Source organism: Trachypithecus francoisi, unplaced genomic scaffold (assembly GCF_009764315.1).
Source record: "Trachypithecus francoisi isolate TF-2019V2 unplaced genomic scaffold, Tfra_2.0 Lachesis_group9, whole genome shotgun sequence".
In the NCBI taxonomy this organism is placed as follows: domain Eukaryota; kingdom Metazoa; phylum Chordata; class Mammalia; order Primates; family Cercopithecidae; genus Trachypithecus; species Trachypithecus francoisi.
The window spans coordinates 12,044,794-12,066,178 of NW_022681474.1; the positions used below are offsets into that span (position 1 = coordinate 12,044,794).

Here is a 21,385-nt window from a genome sequence, read left to right on the forward strand (position 1 = left end):
TGCCTCAGCCCCCCCTCTCCCACTCGCCCCCCCTCCCCACTCAGCCCCCCCCTCCCCACTCCGCCCCCCCCTCACCACTCTGCCCCCACTCCAGCCCCACCCCCTCCGAACTCAGCCCTCTCCCCTCCCTCACCTGGACCCGACCCCCTCGGTCCTCACCTCCCCACTCAGCCCCACCTCCCTCACCTGGACCCGACTCAGTCCCATCGCTCCACTTCAGTCCCACCTCCCAACACAGCCCCACCTCCCCACACAGCCCCACCTCCCCCTCACCCCCACCCCCACTCAGCCCCACCTCCTCACTTGGATCTGCCTCAGCCCCCCCTCCCAACTCAGCCCCACCTCCCCCTCAGCCCCACCTCCCTCACCTCGACCCGGCTCAGCCCCACCTCCTCACTCAGCCCCACCTCCTCACTCAGCCTCACCTCCTCACTCAGCCCCACCTCCTCACTCAGCCCCCACTCCTCACTCAGCCGCCCCTCCTGAGGCCCACATCGACACTCAGCCCCAGGCCCTCACCTGGACCCACCTCAGCCCCCACCTCTGCACTCAGGCCCCCCTCCCATACCTGGACCTGCCTCAGCCCCACCTCCCCACTCAGCCCCATCTCCCCACTCAGCCACGCCTCAGCCCCAACTCCCCACTCAGCACCACAACCGCCCTCAGCCCCACCGCCCCCTCAGCCCCACCTCCCCACTCAGTTCCACCTCTCAACTCAGCCCCACGGCCCTCACCTGGACCTGCCTCAGCCCCACCTCCCCACTCAGCCCCACCTCCCTCACTGGACCCAGCTCAGCCCCACCTCCTCACTCAGTCCCATGGCACACACCTGGACCTGACTCAGTCCCATCTCCTCACTCAGCCCCACCTCCACACTCAACCCCACCTCCCTCACCTAGATCTGCCTCAGCCCCACCTCCCCACTCAGCCCCACTCTCCCCACTGAGCCCCACGGCCCTCACCTGGACCTGCCTCAGCCCCACATCCCCCCTCAGCCCCACATTCCCCCTCACCCCACATTCCCCCTCAGCCCCACCTCCCCACTCAGCCCCACGGCCCTCACCTGGACCTGCCTCAGCCCCACCTCCCCACTCAGCCCCACCTCCCCACTCAGCCCCACCTCCCCACTCAGCTCCACCTCCCCACTCGGCCCCCCCTCCCCCTCAGCCCCACCTCCCCCTTCAGCCCCAGCCCTCACCTGGACCTGCCTCAGCCCCACCTCCCCAGTCAGCCCCGCCTCCCTCACTTGGATCTGCCTCAGCCCCAGCTCCCCACTCAGCCCCAGCTCCCCACTCAGCCACACCTCAGCCCCACCTTCCCACTCAGCCCCACCTTCCTCACCTGGACCCAGCTCAGCCCCACCTCCTCACTCAGTCCCACCTCCCCACTCAGCCCCATGGCCCTCATCTAGACCTGCCTCAGCCCCACCTCCCCACTCAGCGCCCCCCCTTCCCCACTCACCCCCCCACCCACTCACCCCACCTCCACATTCAAACCCACCTCCACACTCAACCCCACCTCGCTCACCTGGATCTGCCTCAGCCCCACCTCCCCCTCAGCCTCACCCCCACTCAGTTCCACCTCCCCACTCAGTTCCACCTCCCCACTCAGTCCACTCCCCCTCAGCACCACGGCCTCACCTGGACCTGCCTCAGCCCCCCCTCCCCACTCAGCACCCCCTCCCCACTCAGCCCCCCCTCACCTCTCACCCCCCCCCACTCTCCCGCCCCCCCTCCGAACTCCCCTCCTCCCTCACCTGGACCCGACTCGGTCCCACCTCCCCACTCAGCCCCACCTCCCCACACAGCCCCCCTCCTCACTTGGACCCGACTCAGTCCCACCTGCTCACTCAGTCCCCTCCCCACTCAGCCCCACCTCCCCACTCAGCCCCACCTCCTCACTTGGATCTGCCTCAGCCCCACCTCCCCCTCAGCCCCACCTCCTCACCTGGACCCCTGCTCAGCCCCACCTCCTCATCAGCCCCACCTCCTCACTCAGCCCCACTTCCTCACTCAGCCCCCACTCCTCACTCAGCCCCCACTCCTCACTCCAGCCCCCACTCCTGAGGCCCACATCCACACTCAGCCCAGGCCCTCACCTGGACCCGCCTCAGCCCCACCTCCGCACTCAGGCCCCCCTCCCATACCTGGACCTGCCTCAGCCCCACCTCCCCACTCAGCCCCATCTCCCCACTCAGCCACGCCTCAGCCCCAACTCCCCACTCAGCACCACAACCGCCCTCAGCCCCACCTCCCCACTCAGTTCCACCTCCCCACTCAGCCCCATGGCCCTCACCTGGACCGGCCTCAGCCCCACCTCCCCCTCAGCCCCACCTCCCCACTCAGCCCCACCTCCCCACTCAGCCCCCCACCCTCCCCCTCAGCCTCACCTCCCCACTCCAGCCCCACCTCCCCACTCAGCCCCACCTCCCTCACCTGGATCTGCCTCAGCCCCACCTCCACTGAGCCCCACGGCCCTCACCTGGACCTGCCTCACCCCACCTCCTCCTCAGCCCCACCTCCCCACTCAGCCCCACCTCCCCACTCAGTCCCACCTCCCCACTCAGCCCCACCTCCCCACTCAGCCCCACCTCCCCACTCAGCCCCACCCCCCCTCAGCCCCACCTCCCCACTCAGCCCCACCTCCCCACTCAGCCCCACCTCCCTCACCTGGACCCAGCTCAGCCCCACCTCCTCACTCAGTCCCATGGCACATACCTGGACCCGACTCAGTCCCATCTCCTCACTCAGTCCCACCTCCCCACTCAGCCCCGCCTCCCCACTCAGCCCCACCTCCCCACTCAACCCCACCTCCACACTCAACCCTACCTCCCTCACCTGGATCTGCCTCAGCCCCACCTCCCCACTCAGCCCCACCTCCCCACTGAGCCACACGGCCCTCACCTGGACTTGCCTCAGCCTCACATCCCTACTCAGCCCCACATCCCCACTCAGCCCCACATCCCCACTCAGCCCCACATCCCCACTCCCCCACATCCCCACTCAGCCCCACTCCCCACTCAGCCCCACATCCCCATACAGCCCCCATTCTCCCCTCAGCCCCACCTCCCCACTCAGCCCCACCATCCCCACTCAGCCCCACCTCCCCACTCAGCCCCACCTCCTCCCCCCTCAGCCCCACCTCCCCACTCCGCCTCACCTCCCCACTCCCCACTCTCCGCCCCACTTCCCCACTCCACCCCACCTGCCCCCTCCCCACTCACCTCACCTCCCCCTCACCCCATCCTCCCTCACCTGACCGGCTCAGCCCCACCTCCTCACTCAGTCCCACCTCCCACTCAGCCCCACCTCCCCACGCAGCCCCCCTCCTCACTCAGCCCCACCTCCCACTCAGCCCATCCTCCTCACTCCGCATCCCCCTCCTCCCCACTCAGCAGCCCCACCTCCACACTCAACCCCACCTCCACACCTCAACCCCACCTCCCTCACCTGGATCTGGCCTCAGCCCCACCTCCCCCTCAGCAGCCCCACCTCCCCACTCACCCCACGGCCTCACCTGGACCTGCCTCAGCCTCACAATCCCTACTCAGCCCCACATCCCCACTCAGCCCCACATCCCCACTCAGCCCCACCCCCACTCGCCCCCATTCTCCCCCCTCATCAGCCCCACTCCCCACTCAGCCCCACCTCCCCCTCAGCCCCACCTCCCTACTCAGTCCCCACCTCCTCACTTGAATCTGTCTCAGCTCCACCTCCCCACTCAGACCCCACCTCCCCACTCCGCCTCACCTCCCCACTCAACCTCACCTCCCCACTCAACCTCACCTCCCCCTCAGCCCCACCTCCCTCTCAGCCCCACCTCCCTCACCTGGACCCGGCTCAGCCATACCTCCTCACTCAGCCCCACCTCCTGAGCCCCACCTCTGCACTCAGTCCCACCTCCCATACCTGGACCTGCCTCAGCCCCACCTCCCCACTCAGCCCCACCTCGGCACTCAGTCCCACCTCAGCCCCAGCTCCCCACTCAGCCCCATCTCCCCACTCAGCCACGCCTCAGCCCCAACTCTCCACTCAGCCCCAACACCCCCTCAGCCCCACCCCCCCTCAGCCCCACCTCCCACTCAGCCCCCGGCCCTCACCTGACCTGCCTCAGCCCCACCTCCCCACTCAGCCCCACGGCCCTCACCTGGAACCACCTTAGCCCCACCTCCCCACTGAGCCCCACCTCCCTCACCTGGACCCGGCTCAGCCCCACCTCCCCACTCGCCCCACCTCCCCACTTAGCCCCACGGCCCTCACCTGGACCCTCCTCAGCCCCACCTCTCCACTCAGCCCCACCTCCCTCACCTGGACCCGTCTCAGCCCCACCTCCCCACTCAGCACACATAACAATATTTTGGTAAATGACAGACCACATATACAACAGCAGTTTCATAACTTATTTTATTGTACCATTTCCATGTTAAAATATATTTGGATATGTAAATACTATCCATTGTGCTATACTTGCCCATGGTATTCAGTGCAGGACGGTGCTGTGCAGGTCTGTAGCCTGGGACCCATATTTTTATTTTACAAATTTGTTTTTTGAGTCAGAGTGTCTCTGTTGCCCAGGCTGGAGTGCAGTGGTGTCATCTTGGCTCACTGCAACCTCCCTGGTTCAAGCAATTCTCCTGCCTCGGCCTCTCAAGTAGCTGGGATTATAGGCATGTATCACTATGCCTGGCTAATTCTTGTATTTTTAGTAGAGACAGGGTTTCACCATGTTGGCCAGGTTGGTCTCAAACTCCTGACCTCGAGTGATCTGCCTGCCTCGGCCTCCCAAAGTGCTGGGATTACAGGCGTGAAACACCGTGTCTGGCCCCATATTCTCTATCATAGCTTTAATGTATAGTAAGCTATGCCATCCAGGTTCATGTAATTATACTCCCTCATCTTTGTACAAAGAAAGATGTAATTGCCTAACAAAGCCTCTTTCAGAAGAGAGCCCAGGTGTGATGTGATGTACGATTGAATTAGTGACAGGGAAAATGTGACTTTTGCCATTTTCAGTTTTTCCTTTCTATCTGTGGCTTTGTCTTTCATATTCACAGTTACTAAATTTTTGGTGTGTTTGTATGATTTTGATGAGTGACATTGGGATTCCCATATCATTTCCTCTTAAGTGTACTCTATAGTTACTTGTGGTTCCTGTGAGGATGACAAACAACTTTATAAAGTTATAACAATTTACTTTGAATCAATACTAATCTACCAATATTTCATAAAAAACTTTCCTTTTCCACAGGGTTTCTCTTTACCTCACCTTACTTTTGTCAGTAAAATTATACATTATATACATATTTAGTGTTATTTGCATACATTTATATTTTAAATCTTGAGATAATTGGAGTACAAATGTGAATTTCAAAAATACATTTTTTTCATATTTTGTCCTATATATAGAGACTAGCAGTCTTTATACCTCTTCATGGGTTTGAGTTACTGTCTACTTTTATTTAAACCTGAAGTACTGACTTTAGCATTTCTTTTTTCTTTTTTCCTTTGAGACGGAGTCTCACTCTGTTGCCCAGGCTGGAGTACAATGGTGCAATCTTGGCTCACTGCAACCTCTGCCTCCCGGGTTCAAGCGATTCTTTTCCCTCAGCCTCCTGAATAGCTGAGATTACAGGTGCATGCCAGAACACCTGGCTAATTTTACATTTTTAGTGGAGATGAGATTTCACCATGTTGGCTATGGTGGTTTGAAACTCCTGACCTCAAGTGATCTGCTCATCACGGCCTCCCAAATTGCTGGGATTATGGGCAGGAACCACTGCTCCCAGCCTCACTTTAGCATTTCTTATAGAAAAAAAATAGTGAAATGAGGAATTGGAGGTCATAGAATTTTGTTACATCCCATGTGTTACCAATTTAAGCTTTTAAAACATTCTAAGTAACTTTTTTTTTTTTAATTAACTTATTTATTTTGAGACAGAGTCTTGCTCTGTTGCCCAGGCTGGAGTGCAGTGGCGCGATCTCAGCTCACTATAAGCTCCGCTTCCTGGGGTCACGCCATTCTCCTGCCTCAGCCTCCTGAGGAGCTTGGGACTACAGGTGCCCACAGCCACACCCGGCTAATTTTTTGTATTTTTAGTAGAGATGGGGTTTCACCATGTTAACCAGGATGGTCTCGATTTCCTGACCTCGTGATCCACCCACCTCGGCCTCCCAAAGTGCTGGGATTACATGTGTGAGCCACAGCGCGTGGCCTTTTTTTTTTTTTTAATTAAGTTTTTGTGAAAATGAAGGATAACAAGTGGAATAAGCCTGTAGCAGATTTACTATTTATAAATGACTGTTCTAATTATTACTTCACATCTTGGGGAAAAAAATGTCACGCATGCTAAGAAAATCTGAAATTCTTTGGCATCACATACTTGACTAATAAGTTTAATTTTTGATTATGTCAATCAACTTGACAAGATGTGAAATAAGCATTACTTAGTCTAGGAACGTTGAGGCAGAACAGGAAGGCAGCAATCGAAATGAGCTTTGAGGCATGCTAAGTGTGAATGTCCATTAGGCACTAAGGTAGAGATGCAGTCAATATGACGATTCATTCTGAAGTTTTGGAGAAAAAGCTGAGCTGCAGATACTGGTTTGTGGTTTCTTGGCCTAGAGGTTGTATATTTAAAGCCATGAGAATATTTGACATCAAGGAAATGAGTGAAGACAGAAAACAGTCCAGAGATCACCCAAGGGTCTTCCAAAGTTTATGGCCTCTTCCAATTTTAAGAAATAAATCATTTTAGGAAATATTGTAAACTAAGAAACTTGGCAGGATATTTCTCAGCTGAAATACGTGGCTCAAGGAAACCCCTCTAATGGGGTTAAGTCAGTGGAGGGTAAACGCATTGGAAATGTGCACAGGTCATAAACATCTGTCAGTCTCAAAGTGCTTTGGCCAGTAGCCCATGACATTGTCCCAACTTTTCAAAAAGTTGTCTGGAATGAAATGTTATGTTCTTGACTAACTGGTTAAATTTGTACTCCTACAAAGTATACGAACAATTAGGTGTCTTTGTAAGAATTATTCCTGAAAGTTACCAAAGTTTGAAAGCATCATGCTATTTTACATACACTGTTTTCAAAAGATTTTTTGAAATTTTGGATAACTAGATGTATTTGCAATTTTGAAATTAATTTGACAATAACATGTAATGGCTTTTGGATGTTTTAGTGTGCCTTTTTAAATGTACAAAACATTTCAAAAGACTGAGTAGAACAAATTAATAGTATATTTTTAGGTCCTAATATTTGCTCTATATGGAGCTGATATTCAGGAGAATGTGACCAGTCAATGGTGTCTTTGATGTCCTGCTCCACCACAGCCCAGCAAGGCCACTGCTGATACTGGGCACACAGGCGGTCAAGGCCTGGCTCTCAGCCTTGAAACAATGTGGGAAGTTTCCTTTTATGCGCAAGATGTAACTGACAAAAGAGCATGTGTTTGTATTTTCCAAGCAGAGTCCTACTCAACTCTCTTCTTCTAACCTCTCCCATATCTGACTTCTAATTATTTATCCTGGATGGGTGCCCTCCCACCTCCCTAACCATGACCCCACAGGGATGCTGCATCCCTAGGTTGCTGGAGCTCCAATTTGCGATGCTGGAGGGAGGCCATAGATTGTTGGTCATCCTGTCAATATGGCTCGTGTTCAGGTTCTATGCTGTGTGTTTTCTTCTTTCTGAAAGAGCTAAAGACAGACTAACTGATAAATACTGGTCACTTGCTCCTCCTCTAGGGGCTGCAAACTCCACCCACTCTCACCTCAAAAATGTCTATAAAATATCCACTCTGCCCCAAACTTATAGGCAAATCAATTTTTGGCCCTAATGAAGTAGAAGGAAAAGAAACACACAAGTGTGTAGAAAGGAGTAAGGAAAGAACCTTTAAGGAAAACATTCAATTACTTCAAGATAAAATTTATTTTCTTTGCTTTCTGGACTATGGATGTATCTAGCTAACTAGAGTCGCCAAGCAGGAGGGATTTAACCAGAGGCTGTGTGTCCACCAGCATAGAGACATCCTCTGCATCACCATCCACACACAGGGCCTTCTGCTAGATGTCGTGCAACACCCTCTATGCTAATATTCATCTGAAAATGGATAATCAGGGTGGTCCACAAGACTGAAAAGAGAAATGATAGTACATAATATAGATGAAATGACTATTAAAAAGCTGGTAGCAAAGTGTTTTCTATGACGCTGCCATTAGTGTGAATGTTAAGTTTATTTTCAATTTGTAGAATCTGTCTTTCATGAACATGACTTTATAATGTGTTTTTTCCCCCCCCCCCAAAATAAGATCATTTTCAACTTATATTCCCTTGCCTGGAATTTATCACACAAACTACACAGGGTCAGTTGTTCAAACATAGTCTTCCATATCTTTCAATAGAGGAAAGAGAGATTCTGACCTTTTCTATTTCAAATTCTCAATGAAAGGAGCAACTCATCCTGCATTGTTTTGAATAGAAATAAGCCAGCTATATGTTCATCACTAAGTTTTGAGGGTTAAATGTTCTTGGTAGCAATCACATATCCCTTAAAGTATTCATTACTGACTAGCTGCTTACCATATGGAAAATAGTTTCTTTGATTCAGGCATGTAAACTGTCATATGTGATATGGGGCTCCATATCCAAAACTCTACAATATGCTAAGGGCAATCTTTAGGTGGAAATAACACAAAATAGAATGAATAAATGATTAATATTGAATAATTGGTGAGAATTACTGATGTTTGCCACTCTTCATTTCCTTTTCATGATTTCCTGTTTTACTATTTTCCTCTAAACTGATAAAAATGTAAACAATATTTTAAAACGTTGAGTTTTTACGACGTGCTGCTGTGTTTATCCTTTTTAATACATTATCTCCTGTCTATTACCTGTTAACATCTCCACTGCAAGCAGTGACATAACTTGTTTTTCCCTCATCACGTGAGTGCCTTTCTGTGAATCCTAGAACCTTGGAGCATGTAGAAAGAGTAAGATCTTTTGTCAGCTGTATATTATCCCCAAAGATGGGACTTTCCAACTCTTCCCTTAATTTTTTCTTTTTTTTAATGATGGAATCTTGCTCTGTTGCCCAGGCTGGAGTGCAGTGGCACAATTTCGGCTCACCGCAACCTCTGCCTCCCAGGTTCAAGGGATTCTCCTGCCTCAGCCTCCTGAGTAGCTGGATTTACAGGTATATGCCACCACGTATGGCTAACTTTTGTATTTTTAGTAGAGACAGGGTTTCTCCATTTTGGCCAGGCTGGTCTGAAACTTCTGACCTCAAGTGATCCACCTGCCTTTGCCTCCCAGAGTGTTGGGATTACAGGCATGAGCCACTGAGCCTGGCTCTTCCCTTGACTTTTAATCTCTCTTCTCTAAAGCTTCTTTATAGTCTGCATTTAGTTTTCCATATTGCAAAAAACATCAAAGCCAAGGGTTCTAACACCCACTAAGGGCAAACTTTCTGGAGGCAAAATGCAGTGTTTGGGTCATGAGCAAAGGTCTAAAGAGAAGGAAGAAAGAAATTTGAAATGGGTAAAGATACTGAATTGACAAGATCTAGTGAGCAATTCCACATGGAAGAGATGAATTTCTGGCATGGACACCAATGTTGTTGGAAATGTTTATCTGATAAGGAACTGAGCAGATTTGGAAGAAAAAGCTGTAAGTACGGATTTGGAAAAACATGTAATCAAGCCATGTGGGCAATATCCAATTTGTCCACTAGGGCATAGCAGAAATGCTAGGCCAACATGAAAGGTGCAGATTCAGCAATAATATTGGCTGCTCTGGAAATTTTCAGGGAGTCAGGAGAGCAGAGGCACAGGTTGACCCATGCTGACCCTGGGCCTGCTCACCCTGTCAGAGAACAGAGCTCTGGAGTGAATCCAGAAGGAGAGTTCCAGAGTTCCTGTCTCACCTCTGACTCACGTTGGCCTGTCTCCCTGGTATTGAGTTCACTTTTAACACCCATCTGACATTCCTCCTCTAAAAATAAACTTGGCAACCCATTTTCCAAAGTTACTTACAAATCCATGACAACATATCGAAAATTTCTATTTAGGCCATCTAGAACTTTCATATCCTCTGAAGTCAACTGGAATTCAAAAACCTATCAAAGAAGTAGAAAATTTTTATTGGTAGATTGCATAATTGTCAACTTGGAATAGCCAAGTTTATCAGAGCAGGGTGTAGAGGCAATATGTAAAATATTTGATAAGTTTCGAAAAGTTATGAAAGATCATCTCTAAACTCTCAAGTGATTAAAGAATATCAGGTAAAATATAAATCCATTCCTAGATATTATATATTGAAACTGCACAAAACTGCAGACAAAGAAGATCTCAACAGAAACTGGAGATGGAATGAAGTTGACCTGGTGTGCGCATGATTGGTTCATGTACTTAGAAGATTTAGAAGAATCTAGAGGGAACATTTTGAAACTTATAATTTAGAGAGTTTGGTGGTGATACAGTTTGGATATTTGTCCCCTCCTAATCTCATGTTAAAAACATGATTCAGCCATGATGGAAGTGGGTCCTGGTGGGAGGTGTTTGTGCCATGGGGGCATCCTTCATGAATGGCTGGGTGCCCTCCCCATGGTAATGAGTGTTCACTGCATTAGGTTATATGAAATCGGGTTTAAAAAGGAGCCTGACATTTTCTTTATTTCCTCTTCATCTCTTGCTATTTGATATGCTTCTTCCTCTGTCACCTTCTTCCATGAGTAAATGCTTCCCGAGGCCTCACCAAAACCAAAATGGTGCCATGATTTTTGTACACTCTGCAAAATGGTGAGCCAAATAAACCACCTTCTGGCATATTTTATCTGGCCTCAGGTATTTCTTTATAGCAGTGCACATGGACTAATATGGAAAATTGTTACCAGGAGTGGGACATTGCTAAAAATGTCTGAAAATGTGGTAGTGGCTTTAGAACTGGGTAATTAGCACAGTTTGGAAGTGTTGGGAGGGTTCAGAAGAAAATGGGAAGATAAGGCATAGTTTGGAACTTGTTAGGCATTGGTTAAATGATTCTGACCAAAATGCTGATAAAAATATGGGCAATGAAGTCTAGGCTAATGAGGTCTAAGACCAAAATCAGAAACTTATTAAAAACTGGAACAAAGATCACCCTTGTTATCCCCTAGGAAAGAACTTGGCTGCATTGTGTCCATTCCAGGACTTTGTGGAAGTCTGAACTTAGTGATGATTTAAGGGTATCTGGTGGAAGAAATCTCTAAGCAGGAAGACATTCAAGAGATAGTGTGACTGCTTCTAACAGCCTATGATCAGGTATGGGAGCAAAGGAATGACCTAATGTTGGAATTTAAAGCTTCCTGAAGCCTCTCCAGAATCTGGTGCTATGCTTTTTGTACAGCCTGTAAATTGTGAGCCAAATATAGCTCTTTTCTGTATAAATTGCCCAGCATCAAGTATTTTTTTTTATAGCAGCACAAAACGGACTAATACAGATGGATATTGTTGGATTTCTATATTTCTATATTTGTCCCCATGACAAAAACACCTCCCACCAGATCCCACTTCCATCATTGGTGATAACATTTTTTTTTTTAAGTTCTAGGGTACATGTGCACAATGTGCAGTTTTGTTACATATGTATACATGTGCCATATTGGTGTGCTGCACCCATTAACTCGTCATTTACATTAGGTGTATCTCCTAATGCTATCCCTCCCTCTTCCCCCCTCCCCACAATAGGCCCCGGTGTGTGATGTTCCCCTTCCTGTGTCCAAGTGATCTCATTGTTCAAGTCACACCTATGAGTGAGAACATGTGGTGTTTGGTTTTCTGTTCTTGTGATAGTTTGCTGAGAATGATGGTTTCCAGCTGCATCCATGTCCCTACAAAGGGCACGAACTAACCTTTTTTGCATTTTAAAATGAGATTAGAAGGAGACAAATATCCAAACTGTATCATCATCAAACTATCTAAATCATAAGTTTCAAAGTTTTTCTCTAGATTCTTATAAGTACATGAACCAGTCATGTACACACAAGGTTGACTTGATTTCATCTCTAGTATCTGTTGAGATCCTCTTTGTAGAGTTGTACAGTTTCACATCAGATATAGAAATACTGAAATCCAAATATATTCATCTGATTTCCATCTTCAATGAACAGGTATAATGTGAAAATTGTTTTCAATAAGATTCAAGACAGTAATTGTCCAAATCCTAACAACATCATGCTCAAAGAAAACAAGTAGTTGCTTGAAGAGGATCTCAGTATTCAAATTGGAAAGAATTTAAATATCAAAAGATGTCACTAATTTCTAGCATAATGCTAAATTACTAAATTTTATTGGAATACTCTAATACAGAGTATAAGGAAAAGAGAATAAAAGTCATCAATTTAACAATTGATGAATCTAGGTAAGAAGCATTCATTGTATTCTTAGAATATTTGCATAGATTAGAAAATTCTCAAGTTATCCAAAGACTATTAAAATTATAAGTTTTCTATGAATAAATCTAGGAAAACATACACAAATGCCTTAAGAATGCTATGTAACATAATTTAGATAGTACAGGAAAGTTAACTCTGAAAGAAGGGAAATGTCAGAAGTACTTATGGACACTTGATGACAGGATGAAAAATCAACATAGGTGAGCAAATATGGACTTTTCAATAATTCTTAGTGGTACATTTTATTATCAAGTGAAAAATTATATGTACATTTGCACCCTGATTTCACATTAAAAATCAAATGATCCCAATTTATAAAAGTACATTAATACTTTTATAAGATATTAATAGAATATAGTATATTACTTTCTATGACTATATATAGTATATTACTTTCTATTACTATATAATATTTTACTACATAATATAGTAACGTATTATCATGTTTCCAATATAGGAAAAGTCACGATATTAGCAACTACAAGACAATGTCATAAAGAATTTGACAACATTAAGAATAGAAACTTTTGTTAAAACCACCATAAAGAGAATAAAAACACGGGTACATTTTGGGAGAGGCTATTTCAACAATACATCTGAAGCTCTAAAGAATATCCAGAATACGAATTTTGGATTAATTCTGCAGAGCTGCCTCATTGCCCTGCACACACGTGAGACAGCCCAGCCAGGAACAGAAGGACTAGACTGAGTTCAGGTGGAGCTTAGGTTAAATTACAAACCATGAAATTGTCAGTTAAATAAATGGTTTTGTATTAAACCTCTATGTTTGAGAGGTTTTCTTTTTTATAATTTTACTTAGTATTATGTTTTTCTACACATAGAAAAAGACATGCAACCTAATAAAAATACCCAAAGACTTCAACAGGCACTCAAAAAATAATTCTAAGAGAATAAATACATGAAATTTATACAGAATAAGCAAGGACATGAAGAAAAAATCTGCAATGATTTGAAGACTAGAGAACACCTAACCCAACTCATTTCAGAAAATGAAGAAAAGGTGATGGCCCTAGCAGAGGGATACAGAGTAAGTTGCCAACTTTATGCCAAAATTCCTGGTTTTGGTCCCATCCTGATTCTCTCCACCCATGCTGCCCCTCCTATAGTAGAATAGAAAACCGTTATGATGCACACAAAGCATTTGTGCATAGGAAATGCCCAGGAGATGGACTTAGTCCAAGGGTGTCCTGAGAAGCTTACAAGAAGCACACACGTGAAGGACATCATGCAGGAGCCCGGACGCCCACTCAAATCCTCACCTGGACATTTTCTCTGATCCGCTGCTCATTGTAGCTCTTAGCCAGGACCACAACCCCACGCTGCAGCTGGTAGCGCAGGGCAATCAGGGCTGGGGATCGTTTGTGTTTCTTTGCTAAGGCGCAAAGAACTGGGTCCTCCAAAAGAGCTGGGGAGTTCTGGTCCACCCTGGAAGGAAAGTCAGAAATGCTGAAGTCTTGGGCTGGATTCAGTTTGGTAGGAGGCTCCCTAAACAGACTAAGGTGCTCATTCTGCACCAGAGCCTCTCAAGTGAGGCCCCTGAACAATAGAATCACCTGGGATCTCATCAGAAATGCAAATTCTCCCCATACCCTGATTCACTGAGAGTGAACTCCAGGAGACTGAGTAGGCTATAATTAAAATTTTTCATCAAAATGGCATTTTAGGCAAACTTCCTGTTGCTTTTATTACCATAGTTTATGTCGTTGGGTTCCCAGAGCACTATGGGCAACCAGGACAATGTCTTTGGACTTGCAGAAATCCAGCAGTTTGCTCTGGTTGAGGTAAGGATGACATTCCACCTGTAGATGATCAAGATAGAAAAGCATCAGATAATTCAAAACATATGTTAATATAAAGATTAAGATAAGCTGAATAAAGTATAACATTAAATTTGAACTGAGACTATTACTGTCAAGTAATGATCTTTTTAATAAAAATACATTTTCTATTGCTGTCCTAAAAGTATACATAGAAATGTGATTTCTGAGCATAAGCAACTCTATGAACCAGAGTCAGTTTCTAACAACCTTTGACCACTATATTTGCACATGGCCAATTCCAGACTTGGGATAGGTTAAGATTCTGAACTTTGAACATCAAATGGTGCCAGAATGTAAGAATTTCTTTAAAGACTTATGAGGTCAGGTTTAAAAGAAAAAAGTAGTTTTATAGGAATCTCAGTAATATTTGTGTAGATTTGAGCATCAAAAACCAATAATGAATAAAATGAATCACAAATTCTAGGAAAACAATCCATGTCTTCATAGTGTTGAGTGGTTAAAAGAGTGATCAAAAGTATTTGCCTTCACCAATGGTGATATGTTTTGGCTCTTTCCCCACCCAAATCTCATTTTGTAGCTCTCATAATTCCCACATGTTGTGGAAGGGGCCCAGGAGTGATAATTGAATCATGGGAGTGGGTCTTTTCTGTGTTGTTCTCATGATAGTGAATAAGTCTCCCAAGGTCTGATTTTAAAAATGGGTTTCCCCACACAAGCTGTCTCTTTGCCTGCTACCATCCATGTAAGATATGACTTGCTCCTCTTTGCCTTCTGCCATGATTGTGAGGTGTCCCCAGCCATGTGAAGCTGTAAGTCCATTAAACCCCCCTTTTCTCCCCACTCTTGAGTATGTCTCTATCAGCAGCATGCAAACGAACCAATATGGTAACTTCATACCAGTAGAGTGGGGCGTTGCTGAAAGATACCTGAAAATGTGGAAGTGACTTTGGAACTGGGTAACATGCAGAGGTTGTAACAGTTTGGAGTGCTCAGGAGAAGATAGAAAAATGTAAGAAGATTTGGAACTTTCTAGAGACTTGTTGAATGTCTTTGACAAAAATGCTGATAGTGATATGAACAATAAGGTCCAGGCTGAGGTGGTCTCAGATGGGGATGAGGAACTTGTTGGGAACTGGAGCAAAGGTGACTCTTGTTATGTTGTAGCAGAGGCTGGTGGTATTTTGTCTCTGCCCTAGAGGCTTGTGGAACTTTGGATTTGAGAGAGATGATTTAGGATATCTGGTCAAAGAAATTTCTAAGCAAAGCATTCAAGAAATGACTTGGGTGCTGTTAAAAGCATCCAGTTTTAAAAGGGAAACAACATAAAAGTTCAGAAAATTTGCAGTCTGGTGATGTAGTAAAAATTTAAAACCCATTTTCTGAGAAGAAATTCAAGCCAGCTGCAGAAATTTGCATAACTAACAATGTTACTTATGCAATGTTAATCACCAAGACAATGGGGAAAATGTCTCCAAGGCATGTCAGACACCTTTGTGGCAGCCCTTCTCATTGCAGGCCCAGAGGTGGAGGCCTAGGAGGAAAAAATGGTTTCATGGGCTGGGCCCAGGGTCACCATTCTGTGTGCAGTCTAGGGACTTGGTGCCCTGCATTCCAATCACTCCTGCTGTGACTAAAAGGGGCCAATGGTATAGCTCAGGCTGTGGCTGCACAGGGTGCAAGTCCCAAGCCTTTGGCAGCTTCTATGTGGTGTTGAGCCTATGGGTGCACAGTAGTTAAGAATTGAGGCATGGGGCCAGGCGTGGTGGCTCATGCCTTTAATCCCAGCATTCTGGGAGGCTGAGGCAGGCAGATCACAAGGTCAGGAGTTTGAGACCAGCCTGACCAAGATGGTGAAACCCCATCTCTACTAAAGATGCAAAAATTAGCCAGGCGTGGTGGTATGTGCCTGTAATCCCAGCTACTCAGGAGGCTGAGGCAGAAGAATCACTTGAACCTGGGAGGTGGAGGTTGCAGTGAGCTGAGATCCTGCCATTGCACTCCAGCCTGGGCCTGGGTGACAGCAGCACTCTGTCTCAAAAAAAAAAAAAAATTAATATCAAAAAGAAAAACTGAGGTTTGGGGACCTCCACCTAGGTTTTTACCACTAGGCCCATGCTCTCATGGTGAACTTCTGCTAGGGCAGTGCTCTGGGGTCAGAGCCCCCACACAGAGTCCCTGCTGGGGCACCACCTGATGGAGCTGTGAGAAAAGGGCCACCATCCTCCAGACCCTAGAATGGTAGATCCACTGACAGCTTGCACTGTGCACCTGGAAAAGCTGCAGACACTCAATGCCAGCCCATGAAAGCAGCCAGAAGGGAGGCTGTACCCTGCAAAGCCGCAGGAGTGGAGCTGCCCAAGAACATAGGAACCACCTCTTACATCAGCATGGATGTAAATGGAGTTCCATTGACTCCTGGGTGTGAAACATGGAGTCAAAGGAGATCATTTGGAAGCTTTAAAATTTGACTGCCCTGCTGGATTTCAGACTTGCATGGGTCCTGTAGCCCTTTTATTTTCGCCAATTTCTCCCACATGGAACAGCTGTATTTACCCAATGCTTGTACTCCCATTGTATCTTGGAAGTAACTAACTTGCTTTTGAGTTTACAGGCTCATAGGTGGAAGGGACTTGCCTTGTCTCAGATGAGACTTTGGACTGTGGACTTTCAATCTAATGCTGTGAAATGAGTTAAGACTTTGGAAAACTGTTGGGAATGCATGATTGGTTTTGAGTTGTGAGGACATGAGATTTGGGAGGGGCTAGGGGTGGCATGATACGGTTTAGTTATGTGTCCCCACCCAAATCTCATCTTGTAGCTCCCATAATTCCCATGTGTTGTGGGAGAGACCTGGTGGGAGATAATTAAATCATGGGGGCAGGTCTTTCCCGTGATGTTCTTGAGATAGTGAATAAGTCTCATGGGATCTGATGGTTTTATAAGGAGGAGATTTCCTGCACAAGTTCTTTCTTTGCCTGCCGCCATCTGTGTAAGATGTGACTTGTTCCTCCTTGCCTTCTGCCATGATTGTGAGACCTCCCCAGCCATATGGAACTTTAAGTCCATTAAACCTCTTTTTCTTCCCAGTCTTGGATATGTCTTTATCAGTAGCATGAAAATGGACTAATACAGTGATCATGACAGTCATTTTTTTCCAGGACATGAATAACTAAAGGGAAAGAGTTAAGCTTTTAGCATATCCAAGAGGAGTAATTGTTTTTTTCTTGACTTAGTGAAAAAAACTTTTTCATAATAAAATGTAAAGAATAGTAAAGTTGTAGTTAAAATTGAAAGTAATTACTTTAAAGCCCCCAGGAAAGAACAAATACAATAATAATGCAATACAAACATTTAAAACATCATTGATGTATACTCAATCATTATGTGAAAATTTGCTGTGGAATATAACTTTCCCTTTTGATTATTTTCCCCCAGCAGATTACTAGTAATTGCAAAGGAGAGAACACGTGCTTCTGGAAATTAGATCTGGTTACCACTTGTTTCACCAAGTGATCAAAATTAGCATCACTAATTGTGGGACAATCTGCCATTTCATGCTGCCTCCTGTGGTATAATTTCAGGGACACAGCAAGGTAGAGGCAGTTTCTCACCAAAAGTGTTTAACTTCTATGATATGAAGCATCCAAGTATAACTGCCAATCTACAGAAACTTACCTTTCAAAAACTTGGAACAAGTTAACTGATCAAAGTCCAACAAACAGAAAGTCACAACTGGATTCTTTTTTGTTTTCATGATATATCTTTTCTTTACTCTTTAACATTTCTCATTATTTTATAATTCTCTCTGTAGAGGTCATACACATCTTTTATTTGGTATAATTTCAGGTACTTAATCTTATTATATGGTATCTTTAAATGTTTTCATCTTCTATTTATGGTTAAAATAGAGGTATAAGAGACATTTCAATCAAACAATGGGAAATCCGAATACTGACTGGATAATCAATGATATGAGGGCATTATTGTTATTTCCTTACATATAATAATTGCACTGTTACTGGGAGAATATCTTCATTCCTATGCCATGCTTTGAAAGGTCTGTAGAGGTGAATTGTGATCATTAGAATATATTTTGAAGAGATTCAACAAATACTACATGTACTGATGCAGATCTACTCATATATACCTATATATTTGCCAGGTTGGCAAAGTGTCAACAATTTTGGATATAGATGGTCACATGTAGATGTCCTGTATTATCCCTTCAAATTTCTCTCAAATTGGAAAATTGTCATAATAAAACAATTGAGTAAAACTAATATTAAAACCACATTAATTCCTTCACTTTTTAATTGGAAATCAAGATTTTATATTATATTACCAAATACATAAATTTTAAATACTACATGTTTCAACTGTAGACCTGTACTCATTGACTCTAAGTAGTAAAAGAGTAAGTTAGAGAACAGAACTATATGCAGAATAGATGCTTCTCAATAGTTGATTTGATGACAGAAAGCAAAGAGGTGCATCAAAATAAGATGTGGGCAGTCACAAGGTCGGCTCAATGTTCTGCTAAATTTTCCCCAGTGTTGATTTCTTCCACCACAACTAGTTATCTCCATAAGTAGTTAACTCTTTTTTTTCACTCTTTAAAGTTTTATTTCAACAACTTTGGGTCAGATTTCCACAGTTGTGTTCTGGTTAATTTAGTATACTTGCTTGACTTCCCAAAATGATAGTACTGAAATATTTGTGGGCTAGGGAGAAGAGACCACTTGAAGCATCACTGCATTTACTCATCTTCCACAAAGCCACAGAGTTGGGCATCTGATTGTTCAATGAAATGAAGCTTTGATAGCACGCAGGAGGGCATACAGGAAAACCAGGCTGTAGACAGTCTTGCATTTGTCAAAATCGGACCAGAGAAAATCTATTCCACATATATAGAAGAGGTATCATATTCATCTTTTTATATTACTGCAATATTTTTCTTTTCATTATCACATCATGGAGTTTCTCAAATCCTTTATTTCATGTCCTATGATTGCACAGGTAGGCTACCAATGCCAAGGAGTTGATGAGCTCAGTTCAACCATTGCTAACAATTTCTCAATTTCTGAGAGAGACAACTTCTTCGTTTCTTAGCACCTGTAAGTATAGGGACATCTTTATTTTCTTATACCCTATTTTATAAAGTTCAATTTTGACTTCTTCCATTTTTCAACATCAACAGAGTCCACAGCAAACACAATGCCATCTGTGCATCTTGCATATGGCTTTCTACAGTGTTCCTCATTTCTCTTGACCACCTACATCTCGGGAGTGAAAAGTGACTGTTTTAGAATTTTCCAAGGTTACCTTAATTTTTCAGTGTTAAATCCTTTGGTGGGTATGGTATTTACAAATTTATTGAATAGCAGCCTGTATAAAACAGTTCTTCCAGCACAGTCCAAACATGAAATAACAATGTGGAAGGACTAAAATGAAGGGCAGGATGGACAGGATGGTAGTTCAGTCAGTTAGTGCATTCCCCTATTTCCAGCTGCAAATAAGTGTTCCAAAATGAAAGGCTTTCTTTTTTGTGCTTTAGAACTTTTCTTCCTAGGTGGTCCAGCTATAAGACTCCCGTTTTGGGTCTGGGTCTAAATGAGGCAACATTAGCAGGCTTTTCTACACGAGGCAAGGGTGGGGGTAGCACGCCACATCCTTTCAGCTTATCTCTCAAGCAGCTCTCATAAACAGGTAACTTCCTCTCCCTAACCTGGATGACTTTCACTGTTTCCAGTTAGTTCTTAGTACCTGCTCAAGAACTATGAAAACAGAGATGCCAATAAAAAGCATTCAGACATTTAAACCTTATTTAAACCCACAGTACCTATCTTCTCTTATTCTCACTCTCTCCTGATTTATTGCTCATCCCATGTTTTTATGGCCTTTATAATTATACACATTATACTCCAAATCATCTTTACCAGTCCACTCTCTGGTGGTCTTTTCAAACCTGAGAGATAAGTGCACCTACTCCCTGAGCTCTGATTAACCATTTCAGTCCTCCTTGATGAAATTTACCTCCTCCAAAAATAGTATACAGAATTCAGCATGAAGGGCTCTGTACCTTTTTCACTAAGACTTCTCCAAGGAGAGTCTAGACAGAGGCTTTGCTTTCTAGAATCTTGTATTTCACAAATGTAAGTGGAACAAAACAAATGGAAGCCAGGCAGTAGGACAGGAAGATGGGTATTGAGAAGAGAAAGGAGAGGAGCCTGAGGGCCCTCACCTGGTTGCAGACGGGCTTGTACTTGAGTCCTGGCTTGTTGAGGATCATCTCCAGCTGCCTGCGGTTGAAGTTTGACACCCCGATGGACTTGGCCAATCCTGCATCCTTACACTTCTCCATGGCCTGGGAAGGGGTTGTGAGGAATTATTTGTGCAGTTGGCTGCAGATTATGATAAATGCAAGACAGAACTGTTAAAGCAACAACTGTTAAGATATGACAATGAAAATAGCAGTGATTCTCAAGAGAATTACAACAGATAACAGAAAAGGATAGTGACAGCAAGAAGAATTTGGGTATCCTCTTTAGGAAGCTGGAGAGAAAAATGCACATGGAGGGGGAGGAATACCTGTCTTCCTTGTCCCCAATTTATCTCCTTCATTTCCCACTATTCTATTTCAGTCATGTGTTCTTCCCTACCACTGAGGAAAACTTCCTTTGTCAAGCTCCTTAATTTCTAGTTCCAGTGGTGCATATCCCATTGGTTGCACATGAAAGCTGGGAAACAGGTTTACCTCTTGTCTTCCTTTTCTGTACTCTGTCCTCCTAGCACTTACCTCCCATATGGCACAGAGATCCACTGTGTCGAATATTACTTTTCCATTTTCATCTGTTGGTAGTAGCATCTCACCTGGCTGAAGTAGAAGCAGTCATTTTAATGTCACAATTTAATTTCTCCACCCATAGGCTTGTTGCCATGTACATTTTAGGATAATCCACCAGGTGCTGCAATGTTCCAGAAAGGGGTGTGGGCAAAGTGTCTCACGTACGGAGTTTTAAAGCATGTCTTTAGGAGACAGGCTTCCTTTAATCTCCTACTTCCATTATATATATAAACATTTTACAGGTTTTAATGGGGTTTCACAGTTGACTTTTGTTGCTTTTATCTGCTCCTATAATTTCCTCTGG

The 21,385-nt window shown here is 45.2% G+C and overlaps 1 protein-coding gene and 1 pseudogene across 1 annotated transcript; both read right to left on the reverse strand.

The window, feature by feature from the left end:
• Positions 1-7,910: 7,910 nt before the first annotated feature.
• Positions 7,911-21,087, reverse strand: LOC117082359 (aldo-keto reductase family 1 member C4-like). The gene is made up of 6 exons (XM_033208999.1): positions 21,034-21,087; positions 20,479-20,638; positions 14,146-14,255; positions 13,716-13,881; positions 10,037-10,119; positions 7,911-8,134 (listed from the first exon to the last, which is right to left on the reverse strand). Exons 2-6 carry the CDS (start codon positions 20,596-20,598, stop codon positions 8,092-8,094), a joined length of 522 nt encoding a protein of 173 aa, XP_033064890.1. The 5' UTR covers positions 20,599-20,638; positions 21,034-21,087; the 3' UTR covers positions 7,911-8,091.
• LOC117082772 lies at positions 18,892-20,245 on the reverse strand (annotated as a pseudogene).
• Positions 21,088-21,385: the final 298 nt, after the last annotated feature.

Bases quoted from the DNA above. Each gene is read 5' to 3' on its own strand.
- LOC117082359 (XM_033208999.1), bottom strand. From the start codon at position 20,598: ATGGAGAAGTGTAAGGATGCAGGATTGGCCAAGTCCATCGGGGTGTCA. The intron at 14,256-20,478 runs GTGAGGGCCCTC...GATCATCTACAG, and splicing joins ACAAGCCCGTCTGCAACCAG to GTGGAATGTCATCCTTACCT. The intron at 8,135-10,036 runs GTAAGTAACTTT...TTCTCTTTTCAG, and splicing joins CGATATGTTGTCATGGATTT to TCTTGTGGACCACCCTGATT.